General features: G+C 43.9%; 1 protein-coding gene across 2 annotated transcripts in view; it reads right to left on the bottom strand.

Moving 5' to 3' along the window:
* CACNA2D3 (calcium voltage-gated channel auxiliary subunit alpha2delta 3) overlaps positions 1–15,790 on the bottom strand; it is a 930,450-nt gene that overhangs the window by 547,963 nt on the left and 366,697 nt on the right. For both annotated transcript variants that reach the window (XM_025377234.1, XM_025377233.1), the window contains exon 5: positions 12,475–12,637. In XM_025377234.1, coding sequence (XP_025233019.1) covers positions 12,475–12,637 — 163 coding nt within the window. The remainder of the gene's footprint in view (positions 1–12,474; positions 12,638–15,790) is intronic.

Raw genomic sequence — 15,790 nt, forward strand, 5'->3', positions numbered from 1 at the left:
AAGTCCACCTGTGCTGTTGCCAGGCATTCATCAGGTAGTGAAGATGGCCTACAAAGAACCCCTGGCCGAGACCCCCAATGATGCATGTCCCTGATGCAAGTCAGGCTCCAGGATGTGGCCTTCAACAATGGGACTAAGCAGAGGAAACTGGCTGCTGCACTCTTCTTAGCAACTTAGCCCTGGGTCTCCATCAAGCCCCTCTCTCCTGTCTCAAGGGTCCACTGAGGTCCAGGGACAGGCGCTTCACAAAGTCCTCTTGAAAGTTCTCTGTTATGTCAGTGAGAGAACAAATGGGACTACACAGTCACTTCCTGAGACAAGAAAATCTCACTTCTAATCCCAGTTTCCAGTGTGACCCTTGGAAGCACTGACATATCTTTTTCCCAAGTGCAAAATGTTCTTCATATTTGAGGCAGGGCATTCCATGTCTGTGGCACCCATCAGCGGATGATTAGAGTATCACAGAATCATTTTAGAGGGAAACTATTTCTCTTTTCCCAGGCCAACATCATTCATCTTAAAATAACTACTGCCACCATAAGGACACAGTATGATACTTAACACAATCTCCTGCAAAGGTAGCATCTGCACTGACTGCCAGAAACAACTTACTTGGGCGTTCTCCTACCTCTAACAAAACCACTGTTGGCCATTTTCACCACAAAGCAGATAAAGCTAGCACCTGGGAAACCAGTAACAATATACACGCAGGTGTATTTCCTTTTATCAGATAGCTGTGTCCTCTGAACAATTAACCTGCAGATGGGTAGCTCTGTAACTCAACTTCTTTAGCTCTTTCATTTTCAACTACTAAAAAAGCAGCACATGTTCCTCATAAAATATTCAAACTGAACAGAAGGGTAGAAAGTGGAAAGTCAGCACTATTAATTTCCTGAACATCTCTCCAGAAATCTTCTGCATATACAACCACTTATATCCTCTCTCTCTCTCTCTCTCACACACACACACACACACACACACACACACTCACACGGATTTTACTATGCATTTTCTTCTGCATCTTTGTCACTTTCTGGGCACCTTTGGTACCTTTCTCTTGAGCACAGGGAGTTCCAGCTCAGCAGAATCTCTTGGTCCCAGGAAACACCCATACCTTCTGAGACGTTCCATGATAAAAAGGATGCCATAATCAAATAAGAGCGAAAAGCTGATGCATCCAAATGAACGGCTTTTTCTACAGTGGAAATTCATATTCCTTGAACATCTCAGGCACATAGTGGAATGCCACGAGTGGTAGATTCTTCAAGGCATCACCCTCCCTTATTTCATCCCAAAACATTTTGTGAAGGACTACTTACCAATAGCTTGTGTGGTGTGTTCTCTCCCATTGCAATATTCTCCACCTCTCACCCCACCCCAGCTCCTAGCTAAATTATTTCCTACCCATCCTTCAGATGGCAGCAGAGCCAAATGTCCTCTGCCCATGGCCACCTCCACCTTCCCAGTGCAGCCCAGGCTGAGCTGCTGTGGGATACACTCTTACGGTACCACAACCCTTTCCTCCACAGCATTTTCTCCGGGTACATCATATGCCCAGCTGTGTGCTGACTTCCTGCCAGCCTTCCCACTGACCAATAACCTCCAACAGAGCATGGGCAGAGTCTGCTCATCTCTCACCACACCTGCTCACACCCATGCAGCGTCTGGCATGCTAGAGGTGCTCCACGAATATTTATTAAATCAATAGAAGGTGGCAGGGTCCCACAGAACCCAGCTTTGCAAACGCCATTCCAGTTGCTACAGTGGAGGAATTCACTTCTCCTAAACATGCTGCAGTGAACTTTCTGGCAAGGAGAAGAGCCTTTTTGCATTCTGAATCATCATCACCTCCTTACTCACTTCTCTTAGACATATTTTGGTATGGCAAGTTTGCAGGATTAAATGTGGAACTGTCTCATTCCCAACAGAAATATCCCCTATGTGTGAGCAGTTGGTATGCATTGGCATTCTGATGCAGAATTTGCCTCCCATTTTTAAAACGACTCTTTGCTGCAACATTATTTTCATAAAGGGAAGAAATTGGAAGTGTTTATGTAAAATAAGACTAGTTTTCATTTATGATGGATTTTCATATGCTTAGATGAAAATAGCACAATTTGACAAAAACAGGGCCTTCCACTTGCCGCACATATAAAGTGTGCATATAAACAGGCATGATGGCCGGGTGTGGTGGCTCACGCCTGTAATCTCAGCACTTTGGGAGTCCAAGGCGGGTGGATCACTTGAGGTCAGGAGTTCGAGACCAGCCTGGCCAACATGGTGTCTCTACTAAAAATACAAAATTTAGCTGGGCATGGTGATACGCACCTGTAAACCCAGCTACTTTGGAGGCTGAGGCAGTAGAATAGCTTGAACCTGGGAGGCAGAGGTTGCAATGACCTGAGATTGCACCACTGCACTCCAGCATAGGTGACAGAGCAAGACTGTATCTCAAAACAAACAAACAAAAAACAAAACAAAACAAAAAACAGGCATGACATAGCTAGCTGAAAACTCAGCCATCAGGATGGTGGAGATGCACAGTATAGAAAGGCAGTGTGGAGCCTGGGTGGTTCTAAAGCCAAAGCATTGGGTTTGCATACTGATTGCCCACTTTGCTAGCCAAGTGATTCTGAGCAAGTCCCTAAGCCTCAGTTTTCTCACCTCTAAAGTGGGAATTAATAATGGTTCCTGCTTCAATGAGTTGTGGGTAGGATTGCATTGTATGAGATCATATTGTGCCTAGAACATAGTAAGCACCATAAAAATGTTACCTGAAGGAAAAGAAACTGATGGAGGCATCAGTTGACTAACACACAGGTGAGTGTCTCTAAGGTCAATGAGTAGATAGTGTGTTCTGGACAGAAGTTTCCGTCAGCTTGGATTTGGGAAGAATAAAAGAGTGTAAAAAATGAAAAGATTGTCTTTATGTCCCTGGAAGCTATTGCTTCGAAACAGCTGAGGGCCCCCAGGTCCTTCTAAGAGTCCCCAACAAAAGGAAAGCACAGCATTACTTGAAGTTTGATATGGTTTAGCTGCGTCCCCACCCAAATCTCATCTTGAATTCCCACATGTTGTGGGAGGGACCTGGAGGGAGGTAAGTGAATCATGGGGCAGGTTTTTCCCATGCTGTACTCGTGATAGTGAATAACTCTCATGAGATCTGACAGTTTTATAAGGAGGAGTTTCCCTGCACAAGCTCTCTCTTTGCCTGCTGCCATCCATGTAAGATGTGACTTGCTCCTCCTTGCCTTCCGCCATGATTGTGAGGCCTCCCTAGCCATGGGGAACTATAAGTCCATTAAATCTCTTTTTCTTCCCAGTCTCAGGTATGTCTTTATCAGCAGTGTGAAAATGGACTAATACAAAGCCCTACAGCCTTTCATTGACACAGACACCAAGCTTCCTGGGAGCAAAGTCACCCAAGAAGTAGGACATGGACACATAGAGGTTCACCACATCTGTGCATGATGAGCAGGTGGGTGGAGAGCAGGTACAGGTATCAAAGACTGAGCCACCCGCCAGGGTGCTTGTCCGCCTCTGACCCCGTAACTCTACCTCCACATTGTCCTCTCTTCACTGAATTTCTTGATGTACAACTGCCGTGAATAAAAGGGTTTCCAAGGTGCAGGAGAAAAAGGAAGGCTACCTGGCTCAGGATCAGAGATATTCCCAGGCATAAGCCATGCCACTGTGAGGGACCCAGTGTCACTATCATCATTCTTATAACAATACTAACAATTGAGGCTCTCAGTAAACTTTTGTTACATAGTAGTCTGAAATGCTTAACAGCCATTGTTTCATTTTATCTTCACAAAGCCCCCACGAGATAGGTGCTATCATTATCTTTGCACAGATAAGCAAGAAGCATGGTCTGAGCCTTTTGTGGGAGTAAGGTCAGCATGGAGACAGCAAGGATATATTATATTCACACTCATACCACACACCCCGAGCAAGCCCAATGGCTGGCCAGGGCACCTGGCTAGCATTCCTGAGGAGGCCTGGGAGCCACCTGAGACCATTTACTGGTCTCTACTGTGCTTCTTAAATCCTGGAAGTCTAGCCTGCATTTCCCTCAGCAAGGCAATCCCTTTCTCAAACAGGAGGACCTGTGGCATATATAACTAACTGAGTCAGCCCAGGGACAGTGGCTCTTAATCTCTTTCACCCACTGGAACACACTTGACTGCCACCACAGGCTGCAACACTTGCTGCTGCAATTTTCAAGGTGCTGAAGGTGGCTCCACCCTTCTCCTTCCCAGACAAAACACAGAAAGCAAGTGCTTGATCGTAAAGTTATCATAGAAATGACCTTGAAACCTCTCTAAGCCATTTTTTAAAAAATAAATCACCTACAAACTCCAGCTCCCTACAACTACTGTGACCTTTCACAAATGTCGGGGCACCAGGGTGAAATAAAACACTATTAGTAATCATTCCTGCTCTCCCATTGTCCTTTACTGCTCCTGGCACCACCTTTCAGAATTTCTCTAGCCTAGGTGCAGCTCCTATCCAACTGCAAGACTCCATCTGGATTCCCATTTCTTTGAAAAAAGAGATTAAAAATACAAACACATTAGAAGATCCTGAAAGTAATTACTTCATCAGGTATACATCTAAAATTACTGTCTTCAGAAACAAACAAGAATCAAAATTTAAATACAAGAAGAGCTGACAGAACCAACATGCAGCTAAAACAACCATTTGTGATGGCCTGTAGTAAGAGGATTCAGCTCAATTCAACGACATCCTTGGAAGCACTTTTCTATTCCAGGTTCTCTGCTATGGTCCCAAGGGAATGAAAAAAACACAGCCCCTGCCCCCAAGTTCAAGGCAGGAGAGTGCAGTGAAAAAGAAACTGCTGAACAATGTGATGAATAATCTAACAGAAGGAGAGACAACACCCTCACACTGGGGCATAAATGAGGGGGCAGAGGACGGTTCTGGAGAGGAGGTCTAGGGCCAGAGGGAAAGGCACAGTAGCTGTGGAGCTGGGCTCTCGGGAAAGCACAGATCTTTCCAGAATGGAGAAAGGACAGTACCCTCAGCAGGAGGTCAGAGCCTAAGCAAAGGTCTTCAGAGAGTCTGGAGTCTTGGGGTCTAGCATGACCAGGAAGAGGGGGAACAGGGTAGCCAGGACAAGAGAGCAGTAAACCAGAGCTGGTTTGCAAGCGTGTTTGCACTTCATTCTACAAACAGGGCTGAAGGGAAGGGGTCTGGGCTTGGGGATGAGCATCCCCTGCATGTTTTTGGCAGGACAGTGAGGGTAATCCATCTGGTTTGCTGGGAGCTGAGTCTGTGTGAGGAATCAATATGTATCAAATGCCTCCGTGTGCCAGGTGTTCTGGTGGATGCTGCACCTTCACTTTCTTTAATGCTCAAAATGACAATTTACATCTTACAGACGAAGAAACAGAGGCCCCAAGTGTGAAATGCTCTTTCTAGTCCACCACGTTGATACTCATAGCATTGGATGCAAGTGCAGGCCTGTCACTCTCCAAAGACTCCTTGATAGATCTTGGAAGAGCTCCATGGTAGACAAGAACAGAGATGATAGGGATGGCACAGGACAGTGGCCCAGGTGAAAAGGGGACCAGGAGACAGGAACAGTGTTTCAGAGAGCCTTAGGCAGGAAGCATCAACTCTTTTCTCACTTGGATTTTGGGAAAGAATCACCTGTACCTAAAGTGATGCCTTTGAGCTTTGCCCCAGGTAACTTCCCTGGACCTGACTCTAGAATAGAGGCTGTGGAAGAATTGCCTTGGAGAATGGTGGTCTCCACTGCTGCCTATAACACATGGGGTCACTGTCAACGAGATAATGCACTGAAAGTCCTCACTACAGAGCATGGTTATTGGTAAGTAATCCACTCATCTAACCATCCATCCATCCATCCATCTACTCACCCATCCACCCCTCATCCACTCATCCATCCGTTCATCCATCCATCCATCCATCCATCCATCTACCTATTCATGTATCCATCCATCTATTCATCCATCCATCCATTTATCCATCCATCCATCCACCTACTCATTCATCAAGCGCAACTTCCAGGCTAAACATAAGCCTAAGTGTAGGACTGAGGGGCCACAAAGGGCCACATCACACCTTCCTTCTACTAACACAACGTCTGAGAAAATACAGACACAAAACTATGCATACACACATATACATCTCTGCAGACCTATGTTTATGTGCATGTGTGCCACATACACATGCAGAAGTATGGAGGCATTGCCAATAGAATTTGAACTCAGCCACTTAACTTGTGAATTTTAAGTGAGGGATAGTTATTTTGCAATATAAAAATATAATTTCCAAACTAGAAGAGAAAAACTATGAGTAGTTTGGGATGACAGCGGTGGAGTTACTTCAGTGGCACTATCCTGTATGTTTCTTACCAAATGCCTTAGTCCCATTATGATCATATGCTGTAACAGGGGTTCCTGGAATCCAAACTACATCTTGGGAAAGTTTCCGGGGCCTTGCTGAGGACTGTAGGTACCAACAAACCATGCAGGAGGAGGTTCTTGAGTGTTATTTCTCCAGGTCCGGAGCAATGTGCTCTGGCGTAATTCCTCTGATCTTGACTCCCAATACCAAGTTATGGCCACATCACCATCACACTCCATTAGGGCTGGGAGACAACGAGGAAGCACGATTGGAGCCTAATCCAAATGCTTCAGTTCAGAATCCCAAGAAGAAAATCCATTTCGAGTTGGAATTTGTTTCTGACATCCTGGGGTCAGTCAGTCTTGTTCACTTATATGCGTGTGCTCTCTCTCTCCCTCTCTCTCAAACACACACACACACACACACACACACACACACACGTGAAGGGAAAAGAAACAAAGGGAAAGGAAAAAATTTTAAACAGCTTTTTATAAGGTTTGTGAGCCTTCTTGCACATCAAATAGCTCTTGGAAAACAACATTTTAATGATTTCCGTGTAAACGAATCAGAAACATATGGATTAAATTTCCCTTAAAATATACACATGTAATTAAGGGGAAAAGTGCTTGGCAAAATGCATTTTGTGTTTTATCAAGCTCAACATTTGAAAAATAGGTTGAGACATCTGGCAAATCCAAATTCAGCAACCCTGCCCATCCCTCCAGCAGCCTGTATACTCTGCTCCTAAGCAGGGGACCCAATCCCATCTCATCAGACTTTTGCTCTTTTCTTGGGCTTTTTAGAAGAACCTACTGGATTGTAACAGACAGATTGATTTCTCATGCTCTGCAGTGGTGGTTACAGGTCTTCCCTTTCCTGGAGCTCTTTATATTTTCAGGGGCTGGACCCTGAGCACAGTGTAGCTGTGCAGCCCAGTTTTCCCAGCCTGACTGGGTGCCCTGCTGGGGTAGTCTAAAGGATGAAGGAGTGGTCTAGCCTGTGTCCTGTAATTCACATCTACTCTTCACCTCTGCCACTTCAGCCTACTTCTCCTGGATGTCCTCCGTTACTGGGGGAAGAAGAGGAATTGAGATTGGGTTACTTCCTATGTCTTTTCTTCCTCTGTGCAAGAATAAAGTGAAAAGAGTGTTTCAATTGTAATCTATATTCATTACCTTACCTTGCAACAAGCATTTAAGGAGCATCTACCACGTGCTGGGTATCATGCTGGTGTTCCCACCTTCATGGGGCTGATATGCTCACTGGAGCTTGCTCTCTAGGGCCCCAGGCCCAAGGACTCTCACGTTAGCCATCCAGTCTTGGCCCGTGTGCCATTCTTCTCTGGATTTTCTCCAAACCAGGCCCTGGATGCCTCCTCCCTCTCCCTCTTCTTCAGTGTGACTGGGAAACAGTATTCTTCAGTGGCTCTCTTCCTGGCAAAGCTGTCAGCCATATTTTACCTGTCACTGTCATGTTCATGACCACCTGATGGCTTTCACAGCCTCTCAGCCTCTCACCACCTGGCCAGCCCTCCCAGACTCCATAACTGCCTTTCTGACTTCCACAAAGGAGCAGTTGTTCCCACTGCTGCTGCCACTTCAGCTGGGATCTGCCCAACTTGCCCCGCTCCACAGCCCACTTGGACAACAAGTTCCCTCAGTCCTGGAGTTACAGTACCTACTCACCTGCTAATGGCCCCCTTTCTAACGCCACTACCTGGGTGATTAGGTTTTAACATACAAATTTTGGAAGGACACAAACATTCAGATCACAGCACTTGAGTCCTGGATGGACACCATGTGCCATGCACCCCTCTAAGTGTTTAATCCTCAGCACAACCCCCGAGGCAACTCACTATGATTGTCATCTCCAGCTTATGCATGAGGCAAATGAGGCACAGGTATTGTATGCAGTCACAGATGTGAGAGTGGGGCAACCCTGGGGGCAGTGGGTGCTTGTCAGGTTGGATCTGGGTGTGACTCTAGCTCCAGTCTCCCTCCATTCCCAGACGTTTCCAGGCCTTATTCTCTAGCTTTCCTGAAGAGTCTGTGGGCCACCCAGTCTCCTCTCAAAAAGTTTCTTTGCTATTTACACCAGCCAGGTTCTGTTTCTGTTGCTTATAAGAACCATGAAAACACCACAGTCCTGGATGACGTCTCCTAGCTCAGGAGGCACAGGCGCCAGCGGTCTCCACACCAACCAACATCTGGGAAAAACTCATCTGTAAAGAGCAAGGGCAGGGATAAAGGGGGCCCAAGGCTGCATTTGCAGGGTCCTCTGCCCTCAGAGAACCTGAAGTAGAGAAGGAAAGACTGCATGTTCTGCGTTCACAGAACAGTGCCATGCTAGAGCAGAGGAATAAACAAAAGTCACTTCCATCACACAGGACAAAAGGAATTAAGGAGGTTATATTTGAGCTGGTTTCTAAGAATGGGCATTAGGACAAGCAGGAAAGGAGGGACAGGGATAATAGGAATAAAAACAGTGAAATAAAATACAATGGAAGAAAGAGGAAGGTGTGTTCAGTGAACAAAAGCGGGGTCTCACCTGGGTGGACAGAGGTGGAAAGTGGAAATGAAGGAATAGGTTGAGAGCACAGCATTTTCTTTCACACACATTCACATATTTACAAACACACATGCATAGACCTGCCCATATAGAGAAACATGCACATACATATGAGGTGTATGTGTATATGTACTTGTACGTGTGTGTGTGTGTGTGTGTGTATATATATAATGTGTGCGTGTATATATATATAAAATTTACAGCACTTTGGTCGAGAAAGTCCTTAAAAGAGTTCAGCTTTATCTGAATTCTCTGCCAGATCATCAGCAGTTCTCACAAAAGCATCCTGCCTCTTGCTTTACTCATAGAGGATATACAGTCATTTACGGCTCTAAAGGTATCAGCCATTCATCTTCAAAGTCTCTGAAATAGTAAGACTCACAGGCTGGGGATGCCAGAGCAGCCACTCAGCAAACATCTGCTGAAGCAGTTTCATAAAAAAAGCTGCTGCATCAGGCACCCTGAGGGCCCTGAGATGCATTTCTAAAGACTCTATGAATATGCCTCTTTGAGTTCCCATGGGCACAGCTTGCCCACATCACCAACTTCGAAGCTGCAGTCTCTTTCAGTGCTCAAGAGAAAGGCACCTCAGCCAAAGAGGAAAGCACGAACCTGGCTGAGCTGCCTAGTTGCCAGGCCCGTCCATGGAGGCAGAAAGCAGAGTGTAGAAAACAGAGTTTACCAGCTAGCTTCATCTAGGACTAAAAATGATACCCCAGAACATAGATCACAGAAGCTTCTAGGCAAGTATCAAACCACTTTGTATATGCCCACAGAAGTCCAAGCAGCAAGGAGAGAATGACCTCGTATTGGTTTTCTTTGTTGGGGGTAAGATTTCTAACCTAAAAACAGCACAGCCAGTGACCAATCTCTGAGCATTTGTTTTGAGTACATGTCATCAATAACTAGATCTGAGCTGGAGGGCCTTCTAAACATAAAATATATTTCTGCAGCTTGAAAAGAAAGAAAAGGCTGTTAGGAGGTGGTTTGAATTAGGTAGAGTGGAGACAGGAATTTGCCTGAAATCCCTGCCTCTCCTCTGCCCTTGGGCAGTGATTCACTGCCTGGCTGAGACAAGAGAGAACACCTGGCCTGGTCCATGCCCTGCAGCCTGGCTGGGTGACAGTGGACTGGGCAGAGGTGATGGGCAGATTCCAGGAGGGCTGCTGAGGATGACTTTGAATATCATTATCTATCTCCCATGGCTCAAGAAATCTGACTATCTCTGAAGATTCTGTCTAGGGATCATTATAAGCATGATTCTATAGCCTGTGTGATCAGTGGTGGTGCAGGTCCCTTACGTGTTACTACCATTAAAGGCACAATTAAGCCTTGAAAGCTAGAGGTGCAATTCAATCTCTATAATGGTGTTAATGGCTCAAGCAACCTTGAAGCAGCTGTCATATTCTAAAAGATCATTCTGAATTGTTTTATGTCTGAAATTGCTCTGTAAAATCGTGTTAATTTTTCATCTTCAATTGGGAATATATTTAATGCCAAGAAGATGGCTTTCTTCTGGCCACATTGCACAAAAAGGGACAGTTTCATTTAGGATTTCATCTGCTGACAGGATCATTCTGGAGAACTAAACTCCACTGAATGAAGCTGAGCTCAGCCCTCTACGTCTTGGTTCCATTTGTTTCTAAGGAAGAGTCCAAAGTAAAGAGTAGGGTAGAGGATATGGCCCAGTCCAGAGCCCTCTGGGATTTATTTAGATTGGCATCACTTTCTCTAAGAGGAAAAAAGAAAAAAAGATGAACTGTGGTCCTGCCCATGTGAACAAGTAGACAGGTCCCATCCTTGGCACTCCCACTGCCCCCTAGCTGTCCACACTATGGCCAATATGTGATACACTGTGTTCTAATTATCTCATTATTTGTCTGTTCCCCAAATGAACTGTGAACCCCTTGAGGGAGGGGTTGCATCTGATTCACCTCAGTATCCCCAGTAACTATCAGAACAGTTAATGAATGGGGTACTGCCTCCACTGACTCATGAGGATGGATAACAGGTAAACCAGGGAAAGGAGACATTAGGTATCCAACCACAAAGAACACACATAGGAAAAACGTTTCAGAGACAGTTAGTTGGAATCTCTTTAATCACTGACCAGCTCCTTAAATAGTGACTTAGAACATTTCAGAAGTGCAATTGGTATTCATGTTATTTTCCAATAAAAACAACGACAGCTAAAATGCACTGTGCACTTTCTGTATGGTACTGCTGTATTAAGGGCTATACATACATCATTTCATATCCTCTCACTAACCCTCTGAGGGAGGCTGTATCATTATCCCTATTTCACAAATAGGGAAACTGAGGTTCAGAAAGGCAAAGTTGCTTGCTTAAGATCACACAGCCTACAAGAGGAAGAACAGGACTTAAACCCATAGTCCTTGCTCTTGACTACTGAGCTCTTGTGTATGATCTGGAAACTGGATGCTGTGACAGAAACTGGCCCCTGGTATCTTTGAAATCTTGATGGGAAACAATGTGGCACATTTTTTACTTTGAAGATCCCATGACTTTCTGGCTTATTTTTCTAGGAGGATAGTTCTTTGTTTAGAAGGTTTTTAGGTATGACCAAGCAGAGCAAACTACTACTCAATAACAATAGGATAAAGATGCTGAAAACAACTTAAACCCTTTATAAACGTCATCCCATTCAGCCCTCACAACCACCCCCATGAGGTAGATATGATTATTATTCACATCGTAAGATGAGAAAATTCAGACCTAAAAAGATGGGGTGATATGCCCAAGGTCACAGTCAGAAAGTAGAACACACTGTCTGACCAGAGTCCATCCGATGTCAGAGCCCTGTCCTTGGCCACTATAATCCCAACTGGAATCAGCAGACGGGAACTTCGGGAAAAATAAACTCTAGAGTTTATGTGAAGACTGGATTTGAGGCACACAAGCCTGGAAATAAGGAATTCTCTTAAGGTCCATGTTGCTTTATACTCTGAGAAAAGACCGCAGCTGTTTCCATTGCACCCCTAGGAGCTCTCCAGTCCTTAAATGCCATTCCACAAATTGGAAGAAGAAAACAAAGGCACCACATCAGGGGTCAGCAGACTACAGCCTGCAGGTTACATCCAGCCATCTATTTTTGTAGATAAATTTTACTGGAACACAGTCATGCCCACGATTTACATTTGGCTGCTTTTGTGCCTGAACAGCAGAGCTGAGTAGTTGCAACACAGACTCTATGGCTGGTAAAGCCTAAGATATTTACTATCTGGTCCTTTATAGAAACTGCCAACCCCTGGACTACATGTTAGAGAGCCTGATGTAAACAACCAGCCAGAGAAACAGCAAGCCCAGAAGTTCCAGGCAGAACAGGTACATGCTTCACCTCTCCAGTTGATACCTGACACACTCAGCTTATAACTGTGCTTTTCAAAAAAAAACGAAACAAAACAAAACTATATCCCAAACCAGTCAGCCCCTGCTTCTCAACCCCCTGACTCTTCACCTTCTAAAAGGAGCAGCGGCTGGGAGTCTTACCTTTGTTGTACATGTTCGTTGGTACTTGGACGTCACTTAGACTGATGTTCACAGGCAAATTATTAAAATGGTCATTTGGGGCTAAGATGAATTCCTTTCCCAGCTCCAAAAAATTCCCGTCTTTGTCCCTTTCATTTATCAGCACAGCATTGAAGTATTCATACTGAAAGACAAAGTCAACAAACATTACATGTGGCTTAGGGAAGAGGGCTGTGAACTCACTTAGACCTGGGCACAGGCCATGTGCCATCCCCTACACTGTGGACCCTGACCTGCTCACATAATCTTTTTATGTCTTATGTACTGTCCACGGCTGCTTTTGCATAGGTGAGATAGCATTATATAAATATTTTCCAATGTCACTAAATATTCCTAGAAAACATAAATGTCAAGGGGCAACACAGTACTTCCTTATGTGCATATAGAGAAAACTGCCCTAAAAACGTTTTAATTCTTTAAATTTTGAAGAGAGACCCTGACTTTATGCAGCCTATATCAAGTTGAAGGAGGCTGAAAATCAACAACAACACAAAAATAACAGGTAAATATATGTCAGATCATCACGCTTGCTTTGGAAAAATAATACAGCAGGGTAAGGGGATTAGCAGCTTCAGAAGGACTGTGTGTTTATACATGGCATTTGGGAAGGTCTCGCCGCAACGGCAACACTCACATAGAGATTAAACGAGGGGAGAAATCCAGTGGTGTGAGCATCAGGGAAGCATCCAAGAAAGAACAGCAAGGAGAAAGCCCTCAAATGGGAGTGTGCTGGCATGATTTACAAAAGGCTATATGATCATCATCTCACATATACAGAAGGCTTACTTTGTGTCAGAAATTACTCTAAGTGCTTTTCATGTGTTAATTCATTTGATTCACCTAACAATGTTATGAGGTGGATTTTATGAGTATACCTACTTCACAAATGAGGACGCTTAGGAATAGAGAATTTATGCATCCTGCAAAAAAATTACACAGCTGATAAGGAGAGCCAGAATTCAAATACAGGTAATCTATCTTGAGTCTGTACTTAAATCTACTGCATGAGATGGCTGATGGCAGGTGTGGGTGGAATTAACAGAGCAGAACCTTAAAATAACTACAATTAATATGCTCCAGAGGCTAATGGAAAAAGTGGATAACATGCAAGAACAGATGGGTAATATAAGCAGGGAGGTGGATATTCTATGAAAGAATCAATGTGAAACGCTAGAAATCAAAAACGTTATAACAGAAATGAAGAATACCTTTGCTGATTCATTAGTAGACTGGACACAATGAAGGAAATAATCACAGAGGATGAAGATGTGTCAAAAGAAACTCCCCAAAAAGAAACGCAAAAAGAAGAGAAAATACAAAGGGAACAGAATATCCAAGAATTGTGAGACAATCACAAAAGGTGTAACATATGTGTAATGGGATACCAGACTGAGAAGAATGGAAACTGAAATATTTGAAATAATAATGGCTGAGTATTTTCCAAAATTAATGACAAAAATCAAGCTACAGATCAAGGAAGTTCAGAGAATACTGAACGCAATTAATATTATAAAGATTTACATCTACACATATCATATTCAAACTGTATAAAATCAAAGTAAAAGAGAAAATCTTGAAAGAAACCAGACAGAGGGTGGGATAGTCTTACCTGTAGGGGAACAGGGATAATGATTACATCAGCCTTCTCTTCAGAAGCCATGCAGGCAAGAAGAGAATGGAGTGAAACACTTAAAAAGTGTTCAAAGAAAGAACCATCGACCTAGAATTCTGTATCCCATGAAATTACCCTTCACAAGTAAAGGAGAAATAAAGACCTTCTCAGGCAAACAAAAATGAAGGAATCTGTTGCCAGTAGACTTGCCTTGCAAGAATTATTAAAGGTTCTTAAGAAGGAAACAAAATGATATAGTTTAGAAATTGTCATCTGCAATAAGAAAGGAAGTGTTTGGCCAGGCACACTGGCTCACACTTGTAATCCCAGAACTTTGGGAAACCAAGGCAGGAGGATTGCTTGAGCCCAGGAGTTCGAGAACAGCCTGGGCAACATGGTAAAACTCTGTCTCTACAAAAAAAAAAAATTAGTCGGGCAAATTAGTCGGGCGTGGTGGCACCCGCCTGTAGTGCCAGCTACTTAGCAGGCTGAACCAGGAAGATCACTAGAGCCTGAGTCATGATTGTTGTGCCAATGCCCTCTAGCCTGGGTGACAGAGTGAGACGTGTCTTATTAAAAAAAAAAAAAAAGTGTTAGAGCAGGAATAAATGAAGGTAGATATTTTGCTATTCTTAACTAATCTAACATATAACAGCTTGTTCAATACATTACTGTCTATGGACAAGTGAAATGAGTAATAGCAGTGTTGTAAGAAACTGGAGGGAGGAATACTCTGTACTATGATTTGAATGTGTTCCCTCCAAAATTCAGGTGTTCCAATGTGACCATAGTAAGTGGTGTGGTCATTAAGAGATGAATAGGCCATGAGGGCTCCTCCCTCATGAATAGGATTAGATGTCCTTATAAAAGGGATTGAGACAGAAGGTCTGTCCCTTTTGCCATTCTGTCTTCTACCAGGTGAGGAAACAACACTCTTCCCTTCAAGAGGATACAGTATGAGTGCACCATATTGGAAGCAGAGCAGCCCACACCAGACACCAAACACGCCAGCACCTTGATTTTGGGCTTTCCAGCCTCCAGAACTGTGAGAAAATAAATTTCTTTTCTTTATAAATTAAGAAGAATTTATAAAGTCTCAGGTATTCTGTTGTAGCAGCACAAATGGGCCAAGACACTCAGTTATAAGATACCCGCACTACACATGAAGTAGTGTACAGTTATTTGAAGTGAACTTAAATAAGTTGTAAATGCATACTGCAAACTTTAAGGCAACTACTGAAATAACTGTAAAAGGAAGCATAATTTATATGCTAAGAGAGGAGAGAAAATTAAGTCACATAATATGTTCAATTAAAACTAGAGAAGGCAGAAAAAGAGTAGAAGAAAGAAAAGTAAGAGAGGGAAGGAAGGAAGGAAGGAAGGAAGGAAGGAAGGAAGGAAGGAAGGAAGGAAGGAAGGAAGGAAGGAAAGGAAGGAAGGGAGGGAGGGAGGGAGGGAGGGAGGGAGGGAGGGAGGCAGGCAGGGAGGGAGGGAGGGAGGGAGGCAGGGACAGCGCATGAGCTAGCGACCTGGGGTAGTGAATAGAAAACTGTTACAAATATGGTACATATAAATCCAACTACATCAATAATCACCTTGAATGTGCATGGTATAAATACGTCAATCAAAAGACAGAGGCTGTCAGAGTAGATTAAAATACAAGAT

The sequence above is a fragment of the Theropithecus gelada genome, chromosome 2 (assembly GCF_003255815.1).
Source record: "Theropithecus gelada isolate Dixy chromosome 2, Tgel_1.0, whole genome shotgun sequence".
Classification (NCBI taxonomy): Eukaryota; Metazoa; Chordata; class Mammalia; order Primates; family Cercopithecidae; genus Theropithecus; species Theropithecus gelada.